General features: G+C 36.0%; 1 protein-coding gene across 1 annotated transcript in view; it reads right to left on the bottom strand.

Moving 5' to 3' along the window:
- The window catches only part of KIF16B (kinesin family member 16B), a 132765-nt gene that overhangs the window by 79345 nt on the left and 33945 nt on the right, over positions 1-19475 (bottom strand). Inside the window, exon 12 of the mRNA XM_030448245.1 lies at positions 17087-17146. Coding sequence (XP_030304105.1) covers positions 17087-17146 — 60 coding nt within the window. The remainder of the gene's footprint in view (positions 1-17086; positions 17147-19475) is intronic.

Raw genomic sequence — 19475 nt, 5'->3', positions numbered from 1 at the left:
AATATATTCCTTTTGATCTCAAGGCAAACATTTGAGGATGCTACAAAAAGATAGCATAAAGTGCCTTTTAGAAGCTGTTTGATTCTGGGCACCCAAAATATGAACTGATCGGTGCTTTAAGCTGGCACAAATGGCATTGTACATGGATGGCTGTACGTCATGAAGTGACTAAGACTGTGGACACACTTCTTTTGAAAAGCTGGTAAATTTAGTTAGAGAAACTAATCTTTTCTTAGCAACTACACACATATCCTTTCCCTCAAATTCCAGTGAAACAAACCCTATCTAAAACCAAACTCAAATTCTATCATGAACAGCATACAAGATATATACATGTATATATAAATATACATATACATACTACACTGTTCCAATTCTCTTAATTGCAGCATTTACAGTACAAGTGAAAGACAGGAGAAGAGACAATTTTGACAATGAAATAGAAATGAAAACATCATTCTAATTTGCAAAAGACTTATACAGTAACTTAACTGCTTTAAAGAATGGAATAAGGGAACACCACATGCTTGAACTGTAATAATAATAATAGAAGGACCTCAATTTTAATTAGAAACAATAACAAATCCCATGTATAGATGCCAAACAAGATGAAAGCATACATTAAAAAAAAAAAAAAGGGATAGGTCAAACAAATAGATTACAAACACATATAAGATGGGAGAAAGGACAAAATGACAAGAGTATAAACCCCAAAATATACTCATGAGAAACATGTACTGCTTCTATCCACTGAAAGTGTCCTTTAAAAACTGAATAAAACAAGCTATACTGTGAAATCTATAATCTGGCATCAGTCCCTAACAACAAGGCCAGAAAAAATAGACAAAAAAAAATAAGAGAAAAAACCAAAAAAAGCTTAAATCCTATTTCATAGCCAAGATAGATGTCCCAAATATTGACTAAAGTGTAAAGTTTCCATCACATTTTTTATAAGTTCAGATAAAACTGAATGGGGAAAAAAAACCAGAAGGTGGGTGAGACTCTGCAAACCATGTAACCTAGACTACAGTATATTATAGTATACTTGCCAGACTGCATTTTTTGGCAGATTTGAGTATTTTTAAAATTTAGGCCCCATTTAGCCAATCAGAGTAACTTAGCACCACTTTGCCAGCTACTAAAAGAAAACAAAACTTCCTTTAAAGATACAAGCCTGTGTACATTTTGTGAGAAAATGCAAAGCAATCTACCCAAATCTCAAGAAGTAATCACTGACCTTTGCACTTTGCCAATTGATTTGAACCCCAGCTTAGATAGCTGTCATCTTTTTTGCATCCTCAGAAAAACCTCCAAGAGAGTATGTTTTGACAGTAGTTTTTGCCCTTTTTGCCATCTAATTCAAAATAACAGAAAAGTCATGTTCACCAAAGGAGGTATGAATTTTGATATATTTACATATTATAAAGAAATAATAATTTTTTTCTTCTTCAGTGACAAAGCTTTATGTTCTTTTTACAACCCTAGTGAGATTTAAAGCATTAGTGCACAAACGTTGTGTACCAAGGAAGCCATGCCTTTCACCTGACTTCTCAGTAACTCCTAACAGGTACTACTGCACCTCAAAATTAAAGATCTAGTTGATGTAATTCATCCCATTATGTAAACGAACTCAAAGTAAAAGATTAATGCACTGATCTTAAGTACAGTGTAGCACTTTCCAATGCCTCACAATGACTGGCAAGTAAATATCAAGAACTACAACAGATGGAGGGCCAATCTACTCCCAATCCTAAATCTTTGAGGCAGCGAAGACACTAAGAATGTAATAATTGGTGTAATTTTAACTATTTCAAAAAAAAGCAGACCAGTTGTTTGAGATATTAATGTGAATGACTCATTAACATAATCTGTCAGGCACAAATTAGTGCTAACCAGGACTATGTGACATTAAAGTCAGTCTGAGTTTAACAGGTAAAATGTCCTTTTCAGTAAAAACCAGTTGATATGTGGATTAAGACCAAAAAAAGATTACCAGTAAACAAAATCTTATAATCTCTGAAACTACGTGTTGAGTTCAGCACAACCTTCAATATGGCTTCACCAGAAGCAACCTATGATACTAAATATTTAAATATGTTATTTTAAAAATGGAGAAAACTCTTCTATTTCCTGTTTAGAGCAGCTTATACTTGGACAAAGCTACAGAGATTTAAGCCTAAAACCAAATATAACCAAATTTTCCCCCAGGCATATTTCAATTAACTGTCTTAATGAGTGTCTTAAATTCAGCTAATCAATTTAGGTCTTAAGAGACTGGCAACTTTAAAGGAAAATAGCCAAAAGAAAATTCCTTAGGAAGAAACCCTCTCAGATTTCCTTTAGTTAGGGATCCGATACAAATTCCCTAGATTAAATGAATCTTAACCTTAAAATCCTTCTTTGCCTTTCTGCTATGGTCCCTAAATATAAACCTAATTGTAACTATCAAGGTCCATCAGGCCATAGCCTCCTGCCCTCCACACACCTCAGAACTCCATGGCAATTTTTGCAGCTATTCCTTGACTGAAACCAGAGAAAGAAACAGTGAGAGACCATGACGTGCTCACATAATTAAAAGATTGTATAGATAGAGGTAAATGGTAGAGGGATTACTGTAATTCAGCTGGGCATTTTACACATCTACATTTCAACTGCCCACATCTGTGAGTTTATATTTGCCACATTATCAGTTGCTTTTCTCAGTGGAAAAAAGCTTTCCTTGCAAACATTAAGTAAGTTGGGGTATGTAACCAAAAAGGTAAATGTATACAAGCTTTCCCACGGGGGCCAATGAACAACTCAAATGAACTCTAGAAAAATGAAACTTTGTGCTCCTCTTCTTTACCACAGAAAATTCTTGGTTATCTGACAGTCACTCCACCTGAATGCAGAATTTATTGCTTTTCCACAAAATCCAGAGTGTCCCTCAGGTATGTAATTAATAAACAGATGAGTATTAGAGCACAATTGCGTCATTAGTTTTCCAAACTCTGGTTTTCTCAGTGTTCCCATTAAAACGCTGTCAACATAGAAGCTGGAGAAGCACATATAACAGGTGAATCTCATCAGAAGGAAAAAAACCCACAACTAAGGACAAGTCATTCCTTCATGCAAAAACACAGTACACAATTAGGCATCCTGATTTTTTCTTTAAAGCTTCTGGACAGCTTATCTTGCTTCTTAAAGAAATGAAGCTTCCTATAATTACCAGGGTATGGAATTTTAAATTGATTCCCTTGAGTAGAAATTCTTCAAAACAACCAATCACACATTCAACTGAAAATAAACAAACAAACAAGTAAATAAACAAAAGCACAAACAGGAGAAACCAGTCATTCCAGTCATTGCTTTTCCCTCAAGATTCAAAATATGGTATTTTCTTGAGTTATGTCAGCACCCTTCTTAGGCTACCATCACCTTGCCAAACCCTATCCAACCGAAGTTAGAGTTACAATACCAGAGCCTGAACTGAGGAATGGAAGTGAATGAGGATTCTGATAAGCTTTTAAAGGAATGTCTTAATGAAACCCAGTTGGAAAAAACAGCTTTTGACAACCAAAGATTTGAAGGAGTGCTCATGCCTCAGGAAGGCACTTTTTAACAGAAATCTATCATGCAGAAAATCCCAGAACTGAATCAACCACATTCAGAACAAATGTTTCACCAATACTTTGTCCAGATGCAGCAGACTTTTAACAAAATTAAATGTAAATATTTAACAAAATGCCTATAGAAGTTGACAATTTGAAGACAGATAAGTCTTTAACTGGTCTTAATTACGTCTTCTGGATTTACTTAAGGGTAAAAACTCCAGATGTAGAAACAGTGATATTAATGGATGAACTATTTCACCAGGTCAAAGCTGCCTGAAACTGCAAATCTTTTGCTGAAAAGGTTCCTGCAAAACACTGAGAGTTCTTTTCCACAAAAGGAAGTTCTGCTGTTAAAATATTAACTACTCCATAGCATTTTAGCTAAACACTGTGTTTTTCAGGTATTCCCAGAGTAAAATGCAACCGAAAATGGGAATTAGGCATCTAAAATACTTTCAAGTGCAAACTGATGTTTTAGTACCTAAGAGGGTTAATTTGAAAAACTAGCACATTACCCTCCAACAAATAAGACTGAACCTGCACTCTCTTTAACAAGATTTTATTGGATGAGTCAATCACTGCTGACAAGGTTTTTGATTTTCTTCTGAGAAGACTGGAGTGGAAAGAGAAAGATATTAAGTTATATTAGATTGTCAGGGATGAGCATTCTCTATACTGTATGTCTCAATAACATCCTCAGATTCAGAGGAGAAAATATACAAGTGTACCAGAAAAAAAAAATATTCTGCATAATAAAGCAATCTTGCTATGAACCAGCTTGAAAAACCCACAATAACAGTGGAAGAAAAATTATTTGGAAACAATATAGATATGTTCAGAGAGCTTTTCACATTTGCATTGATGTGTTTAACTCTCCAGAACACATGCTGAAGAGATGAAACAGACTCATCCTTAGTTCTGAATGCTGCATTGCTTCTTGGAAGACAGGCAGGCTTTTCATCATGTTTTCCAGACAACTAGCATATAGTCACCTTGCCAATATTTGAAGCACATATCAGGAAACAGTAGAAATAGCAGCATTAGGGAAGGTATTGATACAATGATTTAGAATGTAAGAAGAGTTCTCAAAGACTCATATTACTCAAAGAACTAAAACCAGAACAAGAAACTTCTACTGTAAACCACAAGAAAATATTTACTGTGTGGATCAGATCAAGAGGCATGAGGGGAGGAAAAAAGATTTCAAGTGATTGTGAAATATGGTTTGGGCTTACTAGTAATCATTCCTTAAAAGATGAAGGGAGCAGCAGAACTGAGTATGTAGCTTGCTGTATTTTGGATGGGAACTGGTTACATGGACAAACTTCTTCCTCTGCAGGCTGGCTCCCTTACAAAATACTTAATGAAACAAGATAAACCAAGACAGAAGACTGAGCAGCAGCTGAAAGAAATTGTGTCTAATTGTGATTGACAAGACAATTCTAGGGTAAAAAAAACCAAAAACCAACAACCAACAAAAATTCTGTTCCAGAAAACAACCTTGAAATATTTGAGATTCCCATTAAGCGACACCCTACACAGTAACTAAGAAAAGCTGCTATGTTCTGTATTGCACCATGAAACTCTTCTCCTTTAGTGAACGTCTCCTAAACAAGCTGTTTTAGCATTCTATGCAGCTGAATATACAGAATCAAATTTCTGCCCTAGGTTTTACTGCGCACAGCCTTACACTTGTGTGGTTTCTTGAACTACAAAGTAAGTTTTAAAACAACTGCCACAGAAGCAGTAGGTGCTATCTGGGAAGCAAAGTAAAGAGAGAAGAAAATATGAAACACACCATCAGTGATGAGAGGGTATACTTTCTAATCTGTGAACATGCCAAAGATATGCTTTTTACCATCTTAGGACTTCAATAAAACACTTTTGGAAATTAAAAAATATACTCTTCCTTCACAAACAGTATATTATTTAATCAACTATGAAAGGGGGTATCAATTCTCTCATTTGTATATATGCTAGGTAAGGCACAAAGTCCTACTACATCTTCATCTTCTAGTCAATGGTACAAAATAAAAACACCACCTCTCTGGCTGCCAAAGTCAGTTTCAGTTTAGTTTAGTGCAGTTAAGACACTTCCAAGAGAAAGAAACTTCTACTATCTAAAGTCATGAAGAAAACCACAACTAAGAAGAAACTTTCTAATCAGATTTTTTTGCTGTCTCCTAGAGCTTTAGGCCACACCACCCTCATCAATCAAGAAAAGCCATTAAAGAGTGTGCAACAACCAAGATCAGAAATCTGTATTTTTGATGTGAACTACTTACTGTGAAAGTGCAGGTGCTCCGGCAGCAGCCCACACAGGCATCAATAGCTCTCTGAAATGAATGTCAATTAAAAAGGCAGATGCAGAATGCAGAACTGCTCAAATGAGGAGTTGCTAAGGTAGTGAAGCTAAAATGATGGAAAATTAATGATGCTATTCCTTTAAACAATAAGAAAATTACAGGAGCAGTTCTTAGACTCATACGGCCAGCTTACCTTTTCCACTTTTCTCAGGGGTGACTAACAATAGGACAAGGGGCAACAGATATAAACTGGAGCACAGGTGGTTCAATATAAATATAAGGAAGAATTTTTTCACTGCAAGGATGACAGGGCACTGGAAGAGGCTGCCCAGGGAGGCTGTGGAGTTCCCTTTCCTGAAGGCATTCAAAACCCACCTGAAGCATTCCTGTGTAACCTTCAGTAGGTGACCCTAGGGTCACCAACCCTTGGGGAAGCTGGACTAGATGATCTTTCGAGGTCCCTTCCAACCTCTAACTTTCCATAATTCTATATTTTTTTTATTGTTTTATCTTTTACCCTCAAAACAGATTACCACATGCTTGCTGCTGCCATGTAGCTGTCTGCTAATACACAGAAACTATCTTGTTGCAGTGGCAACCCAAAGCACCACCATACTTAACATGCTGCAAAGACTTCCATCAGAAACCTTGGCAAAATCAAAGTAACTTTGCAGGAAACTTGGCCTTCAATCCTAGAATTACGAAGACAGACTTAACAAGTTGCAGTGCCTGCTCTTTGACACTTTAGAGCTTGTACAGGCTGAACTACTACTGACATCTAAGAAAAATTCCCTGAATAGAACTGCAGGATTTGGCTAATTGTAAGTAGAGGTGTCTGTTTGGCTGCTCAAGCTTCCTGGACACTACCCTGCAAAATCCTGTTTTCCAGTGGCTTATAAAACTTAAGCCATCAAAGCTGCCATTTTCCATGCTGGAGCATCTGCTGCAGGCTCGTTTCTGCTCCCACCAGCATGAGTTTAAGGGAAAACTATTCTTCTATTTTAAGAAAATGAGGCACACAGAGCATTTTGCTATGTCTCAAGTGAAGCAGGCTTTACCTCTTCACAGCTTCCTGTGTGTGACCACACTGATCATTCATTAGTCTCAGTGGAAAAATAAGTCCATGCATTGCAGTGTTAACATTCCATGCAGAGAACAAGACTTTTCTTGCCATCAGTGATCCTTCCCAGCAGGAGATACTACACTTTTCAGCTAAGGGAGAGCAACTCTGCCCTTGATACTCTTCATGCTGGTATCTAAAACGGGGAAGAGCCTGGCTGGAAGGGAATGAAATAGGCTATCTTAAGTCATCCTCATCTCCTCTATTCATTACAATACAGTCTTTAATTACATGATCATATATTTTCTACAGGACCTGTGAATAATTCATTCCATAGACTGTACTCTGGGAATGAATCAAGAGAATGCCGTGAACCAGACTATTATCTACAGGACTCCTACCTCATTTGTTGCTAAAGCTGGATGATGAATGAGTCATGGAATTACAGAGGAAAAAAAGAGTAGTCTCATAGCTAATACATTTATTAATTTTAAAAGCTATTTTGTTTCTTGTGTGTTTCTTAGGGGATGGAAGGATTAAGAAGTGTTTCACTTATCTGCAATTCTGTTTTGTTTATTTACCTAGAAATTAATCTCTAATTCTGAAGATCACTTTAAATCTCTTAGTCCATTTCACAGGACCAAAGTGTGACCCTCACTACTGAAAGAAATTGAAGTTATTGCATAGTACTATGTAATAATGATCAAGGAATAAAATCAAACTTCAAGACTAGCAACGCAATAGCAAATTCTTTTGCAGGGGCAGATACACAGGCTTAGTTGCCAGCACACTGTTCTCCCTCAGAGCCCAGCTACTGAGGTATAGAGTGAATGAACTTGAAGAGACACACAGCAGTCAAGAGACTGGACCTGTCCTATCCTTGCTCAGGAATGCAGCCTGATTGCAACAGCATCAGATTTGTGTTGCCATCTGTGTTTAAGACACCTCTTAGTGGATTTCATTAAAATTATCATCTCTGTTGTTGGAAAGAACAAAGAACAAGCACATCACTCCAGTGGCACTTCTGCCACAGCGTGGCTGTATGCATCAAGGCTACACTCAGCTGTCAATTAAGACATTGTCAGGTACACAACAGTACCATGTACTCAAAGCTATGAGAATCATGTCGTAATAAACTCAGTATATTGCTAAAAACACTGTCAGAATAAAATGGTTCTAGTATTTCATATCCAACAGACACTGCCATTAGAAACAGTTCCTTTGTGAGGGACTCAGATAAACACATTTTTCATCTAAAATGTTGATGTCTGAATGCTGCTTGACTCTCCCATAACCAAGTCAATGAGGAATTTACATTCTGTCTTTTCTCCATCTCACTATGTCTCTGCTGATCCTTTAGAATAAACAGCTTCCAGGGTATATTTCTTCTTCTATTTTCTACAGGCTAAATCAGGAGCTTCCACTGCTTTCAATTTAGCTCCCCTTCCTGCCACAAGAAAATTAATAGAAATGCAGACCAAATGCCCAGAAGGAATTGTTGAACAAGTGGCATCTGAGCTGCAGAAAGGATTTCAAAAGCAACTTACTCTGTCTGACTCCCTCTCATTTGAAAACCACCGACAAGCCCTAGGGATGGATTAAAGCTAAGCATGGCCTGGATAATGTACAAATGCAAGGCCCCAGTTGTAAGGAGGATGGCAGCAAAATACTTGGGAGTATGGTTATTCCTAGAAACCGGAGGGCCTCTTTTGGAATGCACTGCCTGGATCAACCAAACTATTCAACCCTGCCTTAATCCATAGCTGGTGAGCTCAGAAATGGCAGACCCCGACCGTGCTTCTCTAATGGTCCCGGCGGTTTCAAGTGAGAAAAACGTTTTAAAACTGAAGTAAAAACCAATCAGTAGCATCAGGTATCTCTTGATAGCAACTTTCCAGCAGGAACTGCAAGCTAAAAATGGTCAGACCACCACAGAGGCATCACAAGTAGCTAAAGAGACTGCAAGAGAGAAAGGATAAGGTTTCTTAATAACATGAACACAGGTGGCAGGTAGACTTGAAATCAGACAACTATTTCTTTAGAAATCTGCTTTTGACTGCTGCACTTAGCATCCCCCAGGTGGCTGGGACCCTTTCAATAGTGTTTCTATTAGGAAAAGACCTACAGTAGATCAGTAGCACCAGTTCCCAATTTAGTTTTTTTTTTTCTCTCTGACAACAGCAAGCCAATGCTGCGAGTGGACAAAGCACTGCAAAAAATCATTGGTGAGAGAAGAGCAATGAGAGCTACTCTCCTGGAGAAAAAGCATTGTATATCTCAGGACAACCATATAACCCCTTAAAAAAAGCTTCTGTAAAACAAAAAAACCCAGCAAATTCTCTCCATTTTATCTTCTTTCTTCTCTTATAGGCAAACTTACCAGCCTGCAGCAAGGAAAATGATCATGTAAAGTAATACTCATCATTTAATAAAGGCATCTGTTCAGTAATTCAGTAAAATCATGTTTGGATGATCTCTGTCCAAACTCAAATTCCAAGCAGAAGTTTGTGCTATCCAATACTATAAAGATCCTGGGCTGTAAATACTTTAATTTTTTCATAAAGAAAAAACGAACTAAGGAGAGGGGGTGGGGGGAAGGTAAAGGTGTATATGATGATTTTATGTCCCCGATTCTGAACCAGCCACTAAAAAAAAAGAAGTCCACTTGTAGAGGCTTTGGAGGAGGGAAGCTATGTGACATTTAGTAATGAATACTTATTCCAACTTTACATCTTCTGACTAGATGATTTTATGGAGTACAGACACTGCAATTAACTGCTACACCTGGAAAATAGACACATAATGCACAAAGCCAGGTATAAGAAAACAAACCCTAATAAAACCAAGAGCTAAACTAGATCTTATTTGTCATCAGTTAGGAGGCAAGAGTTGTGTCTAAATACTGTACAAGAATTGAGAACAGTAAACATTTCCTTGTTGTCAGAAAACTCTCTCAAAAAAAAAAAAAAAGGGAAAAAGCCAATAAACTTATTAAATTTTAAGGTACTAAAATTCAATTATAAATCTACAGAAGTTATTAATGAAGCAAAAAACATTAAAAGAAACTGCTATAAAGAGAAGCTGCATATCATTGCCACTGGCTTGTCAACTGCAACATACAATAAAAGAGAATACAAATAGCAGACTTGGCCTGGCAAAATACCTGTATGTGCAACAGACAGTTTGTTTTCTCAACTATATTTCCTGGTCAAATAAAAGATAGTACCTCCCCCATAAGCTGTTCTTTCATATTCCTAAAACTTCAGAGATACAACAGTTAAGGAAATAAACACATTTTTAAGGTTTTAACTAAAATACTTTGTCAAAGATTCTTTTTATACAGTCATTTGAAAAGAAGAGCTGAAAAATGTACTGACAAATAACTGCAATAATTTTGAATGTATATAATCACATTACAGAGCATTTCACTTGTAAATTGTCGTTCAGAAGCTTTTCTGTCAAAACAGTTACTCAGGTTCTTTGAGACTTGCTCCTAAACCAATGTTTTGGCATTTTCATAATCTTATTTTAGCAGATACGAACAGCGAAGAAAGTCAAGAAATTGCTAATCATTTTGCCTTAAAATATCTGAATTAAATCCGAATTAAGAATGCAGAAGAATCTGATTTTTGTATCTGCAGTGACATCTAGTGTGAAAAACCAAAAACCACATTTAAGCATCCTTTTAGAGAAAGAGAAGCTATTCTCATTTATTATGTGATTTCTGACTGAGATAGACAAGAATCATTAACATCAGCCCTTTCAAAACGTTCTTAATATTTTGTCTTCTGCACAACACTCACAAGGCAGCTGAAGGGAACCCTAATAAGCATAAGATGTTAAAGAGAGTCTATTTAATGCAATGTGCATTTTTTTCCTTCCATGCAAATTGTTTGATAAATGTATATATATTACATAACTGCTGGAGGGCAAACAACTGTTAAGAAAGCACATGCACCTAGGAATTGAGTTGATACTCTATTCTGACAGCTTTCCTAAAAGAAAACAAATTCAGCAGTAACATCTGACTGAAATTCATTCTGCCAGCTCCATAGATTTGCAACCCTATTTTAATTCTGTGATGATTTCTAAACCTCTTCCTTAAAAATCTGACCAGGAAACATAACTTGTGGAAGACAGGAGACAAGAACTGGAAGCATGCAATGAGTGTTGTTTAATACAGATGACAAACAGAAGTTATAAACTAAGAAATAAAATTTGTTCAAACGAAAGTACAGATTTAAGTGTCCTGCTGTAAGTACACAGTTATGCTCCAAACACAGCCAACAACAGACATTCTAACCAAACTTCAGCACCAACATGTCTAACTAGAAACAAATTTCCAAAAATGATTCACTCACTGAAATGCGAAAAAATCCTTAGAAACAAGTGTTATTCCTGCCAAACATACAAATAAACACATATGCCAAAGCTGAAAATGAACAGTTTAAATACAGTATCATGCATACATGAGTTTGCATATAAATGCACACCACTCCTGTAACTCCTCCTTTTTCATTCAACCTATAAATACAATCAGTGTAGGACCTGTGTTCCAAAAGCAGTCCAGAAGTCTCAAAAAGTTACAGGTACCTTTAAAAGGTAGGAGTAAAGGCAACATTGGTATCTTTTGTAAAAAATTCGTAATACACAATTTTCCAACTCTCAATTTACACAATGATAAAATGTTTGAAGTGATACAAATAATTACAAATATCAAGATGTAGATTTTTGTACATCATGTAATTATATAAGTACATACATATATATTTTTTTTTTTTTTTTTTTTTTAAATCTAATCCTTAGTGACCTACGACAATTATATTACACCTTAGGTGCCTAATCTTACTATGGAACAGGTATAAAAATTATTTCATTGGGTGTCAAAGGCCTTAGAATGGGGAAGTATCACAACTACAGGTTCTCGGACAAGAAGTGCATGCCATGACTAATGAACAATCATCATTAGTAGTGATGTGGCAAGTGCTTTTTAGAAGTTCTACAGTTTGGTCTTCAGGAACCCAAGACCTTCTACAACTTCCCTACTCTAAAGCTGTTAAAAAGGGGATTTAGGAGACAGAAGAATTTTATGTCAAAGTTGTAGGTGCTAACTGAGAGCACTTTTCAGAGGCCTGAGCACGTTAAAATAAAGATGTGGAAGAATGAAGAAAATAAGTGCTCTCTGAAAAGCAAAGTACTGGAGCAGAAGACAAAATAAGTGAGAAGAGGAAAAGCAGCCAAGCCAGTCAAGGCCAACAGGAAGTAACAAAAAGGTATAAAACAGGAAAATGGTCATGTATGCCCAGCCTTACAGGCAGTAGAACCGAGATAAAAGTATATAAATACTATTCAGCCACTGTGGTTTAAAGGTTATCTGTAAAAATGCAAATAAATGTACACTGATGCAGTATTTATATAAAAAACAACAAAGTGGTCTTGACAGAGTTCATTTTGGTATACAGGTCAGCATGGAAAGGAAATTACTAAAATCAAAACCTATTAGCTTCTGCCACCCTAATCAGCACCTCATAAAGGGCAACACAATTACTTTGAGTTTTGGTCTCCTAGTGACTTTGCTGGGCATAGCCAAGACTCATATCTCAATAAAATTCCCCTGCTGAGTTGACCATGTCTACCAAAATAACTGGTATTAGTCTCTATTTATTTATCACAGCAAGTTAAATAGTATTTCACCTCCACAATAAAAGAGGCGATATAAAAAAGGCATACTAGCAACAGTTTCCTTCCCCATTCTTAACAACCATTATTAAGCCATAAAAATGTACTATTCAACCAAAGGAACACACACACACACACACACACACACACACACACACAAAGAATAAAAAAGATCAAATCAGTGTTCAATAACATATTTACACAACATGTGGTAAAGTACTGCAGCTGAATCAGTATCAGTGACACAGACTCATTTTCATCAGTAAGTCCAACAGGAAAAACCTAGCTCAAGCACCAAGTAGTTAATCTATTGATCATGAGAGCAAACACACACACACGAAAGGACCCTGTCTTTTCATAGACTCTGTGAATCACAGACAGATCTCTGCATCCTTTGACACCAGCTGAGCTCTGCCACACAAAGCTAATGACATTATTAGAATCAACGAAACAACAAGTAACTCAATCTATTTAATACTTAAAAAATATGAAACCTCTAAATACCTTAACACTAGGAGGTTAAGGTATTTATGACATATATCAAAGAAGGGAAAAGCTAAAAGTCAAATCAATTTCTACACAAACAGGGGAGAAGAAGACTTTAAAAGGAAGTTGGGAAGATAAAACAGCTGAGAATTATATAAAGTAGTACACATTTTAAAAAGATTAACATAAAAGCTGCTAAAGGTTAGAGAATGAAATTGGAACAGCCACAAAAGATGACAAAAATAAGATGCCAGGAAACGAAAAAAGATTTCTAGAAGAATGACAACAAATACAGTCAAATATAGCAGCCACATCAAAAGAAGTTTTGTACCAATTAAAGGCTCAAAGAAAGAGACAATTCAAAAGTTCGACAGGTTACCCTGACATCTTAGAAAGCATCCACAGGAACTACAGTCCCCGATATTGATCCTTAACAGCACAATAAATGGAGAAAAAGAATAAAATAAGGGAAAGAGCAAAGTTTTTCTTTCATTCTCCTCTTCTTATGGGGGATACAGCTATTCAGACTCCAGAGGAACCCAGACAGTTGCCCTGCAAAAGGGCTTCTTCCAAATACATGAGGGAGAGAGAGAGAGAGGGAGAGAGAGAGAGAGAGAGGGAAAGAGAGAGAGAGAGATAAGCCATATTATCTGTACCACCACCACCAGTCCAAGACATGTCCAATCTGACAAGCACATATATGAAGGCTGATACAAGATGTTCACAGGTGACAATGACATTCAGCCATACAGACTACTCTGCATCACATCCAGAACTGACAACATTGCAAAGTAGAACAGCCCAACATACGCAGCCTAGAGATGCAGACAGTGATGGAAAATCGTAACTCCAGGTGAACTACATAGACACGAGTGTCAGAAGTGGATAAAAGCTACAAGCAAAAATGAGGGAGAGTACTGAGATGTTCATGTCAGCTGCACACATGGCACTCTGACAACTGAAATAATTTAATTTTAAGCTGTGAAATACTTTTTATCAAAAACTTGCTATTCTCTCTTCCTCAGTATTTTCTAGCCGGATAATATTTTCTGTTCTCTATGAATTATTCTTAAGGTAACATTTAGAAGTTGCTAGTCTCATTTTCAACAAGGTTCAAAATAACTGGCAAGGGTGAACAAGTTTAAGGAGCATCTTCCCTGCAAAACAGTATGCATCACTTCTTTGTCAGGCCTGATGAAAGAACTGTATTCAGTAAAAGACAGGTAATTTTTTTCCAGCAATATCTGTTATCTAGTAGAAGTTACCAGCATGCCCTATGAACCTTCTTTCCTGTATTTTACAAGGCTTATGTAAAATCCTTTCAATTATTTTGTATTTAAACATTAACAGATTTTCTTTTCAGTTTGTGAGAACAATTCAAAACCAAGTGAATTCTGTTATTTAGAGCCTAGTAGGAAAATGGAGGAGGAAAATCCATTCAGCTAGAAACAAGAGCACTTGCATCTGGCAGACATATAAATAGGTAATAGGTAGCTGTTCACATGAATTTTCAAAATCAACAGGCTAAAAAGTTTGGAGCAGAAAGTGTCAGGATTGAAAGCTAAAAGGTTTTTAATTCTCTAAGCCTGCTACAGGGGAGGAACTGAGCAGCAGCAAATATCTCAGGACTGCAAGGCCAGGTGGGAAGAAAAAGGTTTTAAGCATAATTACAAACATGAAGTTTCAATTCATCCACTAAGTTCTTCATTAAGCACATTAATGAAGAATGTCCTCAACGTTACTGGATTATGTAATGGAAAAAGTTGCAGTTGTGCCTGCAGTGGGGAGGACATGGGGACACAGTCTCATTTCTCAAAGGATGTGGAGATATTCTGGTTTTATAAGTGAACTGTGTACAGTCTGTGTGTGCAAGAGGGTGTACATCAATAATGAAACAAAAAAGCCAGTGAACTTATAGGAAGTCCATTATATGAAATGCCACCGCTCTCTACAGTTCAAAATCTGCCTTTTAGCAACAGTCTGGTGAACTTCTAAAAAGCCTTTTTCCACTCATATGCTTGTATTGATTTCAGGAATAGTTAAACAAGAAGTGAATAAAATGACAGATAGCTTAAGTAAAATGATGTAAAATTTAAAAGTTCAACAAAGAAATCTTTTGCAGATTTACAGTTTTTCAGTGCCAAGAACGTTTTACCAACTAACTTCAACCCAGAAGTGAAATATAAGCTATGTTCATGTACTCCAATATCAGATTATAACAGGGCGAAACAGAGAAGCGGTATGACTTAAACTGGCAAAAGCTCAGTACCAGAAAAGGAGAATTACAGCTTCTGTGTTTAAGTCCTTTATATTAAGCTACTTAAACAATGCAGCTTTCCCTTGCTTATATGAAGAGTCCAGTTAACACCTCCTACAGTTCCATAATTTCTGTGCAAGAATCAGTGCATTTCCAACATAAAGCTTTAAAATCTTCCCATATGCTACATCACGTTCACTTTCACAATTTACTAAAATTTACAAATTCTCCATGTATCAGTGAAATCCCCAATCCAGACACGAGTAAAGTAAGGATTAATAAAGTTCTGTTCATGTATAGATGCTTCAAAATAATAAAATCACACTGAAATAAAGTGAAATTGAAACCAAACTATCCCTGAGGAATATGCAAATGGTAATTCCCAGTTCAGTATCTGGACAGACATTAAACAGCCCATTCTGTCACACCATCTGCCAACCCTGCTCTGTTTTCTATTATATTTGTGCTTTATTTTTATTTTTAAGCACAGAGCCATTCAACTTATTTGGAAGTCAGATAAAAGACATGGTGACGAACTTTACAAAAAAAATTAAAGGAATCAAATAGTGGTTGATAGCAAAAAATCAACTACAAAAATAACATTTCAGATTAGTGATAAGGAGTATTTTTTAAATTGCTTGAATTGTACTCTAAACAAGTTTATGTTAGGCACATACAGCAAGTCATAAAAGCCTAAGCTTTGTTGCCAAAATTTTCATTTAACAGAGTAGCTAGATCTTTTGGAAAAAAAAAACGTTGGTCTATGTAATGGAAAAGAAACTGATGGAACTATTGCTCTGTGTTTGTGCACACATGTGCCTCTATGAGTGTATGGAGCTATAAAGTAGCCCAGTGAAATATGACCTCAGGCTATCACCTGAATCACAAGCCAAATATCAACAAAATCTTACCAGTACAACTGGACATCAGTACAGAATAAACCTGTAAAAACCACAAGTCTTGGTTTCCATTATGCAAAAAACACAGTACAGATATCATCAAGCTGCCCTCTTGGATCTGTACTAAACCTACAAAAGGCAAGAGAGCACTGCTGTGAATTTAACTGCTCCAGAAATAGTCTGGAGTCATATAAAGAGTGCAGCACAGGCCAGCTTACGTGCATCAGTTGCAAAAATCCCTGTGTTTTGGTCTCCAGAGCATGCTTAGGTCAGAGGCATCTGGTTGGTTTGATGAAGACATACTGGAGGAGATTCAACTGAAAAAAATCCCACTGACAGTTGTTTTTCAAGTTTACAAGCCATTTCTGACCACTATGTGAAAAATCTGTATCCACTATGCATAAGATTCACTACGTGAGGTGATTATTCAGAGGTCTTGATACAACACAAACACCAAGGGGATGAGGTATACACCTGTGCTGGCCCCAGGTTTTCTTCATATGCACTTAGCATTTTAAAAACTTGAAGAGATAGATGTTTTGCACTGAGGTCACTATGGAGAACAGAAAGAGATGTCCTCATTTTTATTAATAATTTTTAAAAATGTTATTAAAAACAACTATTGTGTCTGAATATTTTACTCTTAAAAACTCCCAAAAACTAATTATTTGGAATAAACCAAGATTGAGAAAATTTCATGTTATGAAAAAAATGAAAAAAGTCAACTTAGAATGGGAACCCTTTTTTAAGGAAAAGCTCTAAGGCTTGTTCAAATGCAAAGTTGAAAAATTATATATTTTCCTTACTTTAAGAATATCTTGGGTTTCATTCCACTTGTTTGTCCACTCTTTGGTCAGTTCTTGTACCTATAAAAGAAAAAAAAATTGGATTACAAAACCTCTATCTCTTCTGAAGTCCTTGTTAATACATTGTCAGAGAAGTACTAAATATTTGTGCAATTCTTTGTGAAGTTTAATACTTAAGCATTTATAGCACTGTTGCTCCTGCAGTAAGTGGTCATATCAATGATTTCTATCTCTCAAGTAGGAAAATTACAGAATTCTTATATGGAGTATAAACTGAAACAAAGGACAGAGATAGCCACTTGAAATAATGGCAGGCACTTTCAAAGAAATGGAATCATTCCACAAAACACTTCATTGGTCCTACAAGGTCTACTGCTACAGATAGATCCTGCAACTGTAACAAGATGACAGCTCCTTGTCTACAGCACTGGTACCCGTGCTCAGGCTAAAACACCCTCCAGAAATTGCAAAGGACGCCATGCAGAGGAAGAAGCAGACAGGCAGCCATCAGTAGGGAATCAGAGCAAAGTCTGCTGCAACATAGAAATCACACACCTGGTTGAAACTGGCAAAGTGAGAAGCTGCTTGCAAAGGTATTACAGACAGGAAGAGCACTGAGTATGAACACTAAGTTTTTGTCCAGCCTTTCCTATTCATCCAGTTGTCCATCTCCTAAGATAATTTTCATAGCTTGCATACCAGTCAAGGCTCTTCATTTCAGAACCTTTCAGACTTTGTAGAAAAAAGTGGACAGAGGGTACTTCAGGCGGAACCACTGGCTCAGAAAGCCTGGCTGACTTGGACTCATTATATTAAATAGAATATAGACTTCTATTTTTTTAAATCACCGGATTTCTGTCTAGGAAATAAACACATAGATCTTTAAAAACATATACAATCTTTTATTATTTGAATTCACCTCAACTGCAGAAAGATGGGGGGAGGAACAACTCAGCTATGTCCCTTTATTACTTTACATATAAAATCACTGTAGAGAAAAAAAAGATCATCATTGCATTTCCTCCAAGTACTCCTACATTTGCTAACTGCAGTCTACTACCCTGAATGTTGTCACAGATCAGCTCTAATTTAATGAATGGGAACTAAAGATTCTCACATCTTTACCTACATCTCAGGATTTCAGATAAAAGTAAACACATCTTTCAATGCATAGTATCTCTCCTAATGCTGCTAACCAGAATATTAAAACAAAAAATAATTTAAAAGATTAGAGAAAAACATGTAGGTCCATCATAAGTCTATTCACCATCAGAAGAATTTATATTCCTCAGAAATAATTTAAACAATATTCTTACATAAGGACAAATCAACTTATTAAAGAAAGCTACCATATTTTTGTTAGATAATTTAAACATGGTGATAAAGTCTTTAGATCTGTATAAACAAATTAATTATTGCCCTAATTCAATTGTAAAAAAATAGCTTCAACCACTGCAATATCTACTAAGAATTTTCAGTAATTATATCTATTCAAATTATCATGAATAGTAATCACATTACCTCCTAATGAGGCTGACAAAATATGATAAAATATACTCAATATACTCCCCACACAGAAAGGCCAATACTTCTGAGCAGGACAAGCCATTATTACTGTCAGAGCATGAATAACATATTCTAATTAGCATATAGTCAGCAGTTTCTCTTACTCAGATACTCTTAGATAAAAGCTTTATGTTTTTACACAAAAATAAAAGCATATTAACTACACTTACTAACGGTATTAACATTCATCTTTGGATCAACCAAAAAATTTAAAACCTATTACGAATACGAAAAAAAAAATTGCAACTGAAGTCTTATACTACAGTTACACTATAATTAAGGTCCTACCATAATTATTAGAGGTCTTTTTTGCAGCTATGGTTCGTACTGGACCCAATATATGTATTACTTTTTTACTGAAATTTATTTTTAATTTACCATTTCTCTAAAAAGTATTTCAACATCTATAAAATCGGTATTACCAATGGGAATCCTGAAAATCAGACAGATACTGTACCGATTACTTAGATCAAACAGGATTCTCAAAGCAACGTATTCATTCACTAAATGCAAAGGTCTAAGAAGCATCACTGTAAATCTTACAATTTAAAAAAGCTAAGAAGCCCCTTCTTTTAAAGGCATCATATCTACATTTGATGGCCATCTTCTTGTCAAAATTCAGAATCAAATATTTACTGCCACATAGCTGAATTATTCCAAATACTTTCCCCTTTCCAAGTCTGAGCAATGCTATTTTTAAGAACACTTTGACATAGGTTTAAAAACAGGCAGATACAGAGAAAAGAATTAACACATAATTATAGAATAAAGAAGGATTATAAATTTAAACAAGAGTATCATTATATCTATATTCTTTGGACCC

The sequence above is a fragment of the Calypte anna genome, chromosome 3 (assembly GCF_003957555.1).
Source record: "Calypte anna isolate BGI_N300 chromosome 3, bCalAnn1_v1.p, whole genome shotgun sequence".
Taxonomy (NCBI): domain Eukaryota; kingdom Metazoa; phylum Chordata; class Aves; order Apodiformes; family Trochilidae; genus Calypte; species Calypte anna.
This window is presented reverse-complemented; position numbering and strand designations above follow the sequence as displayed.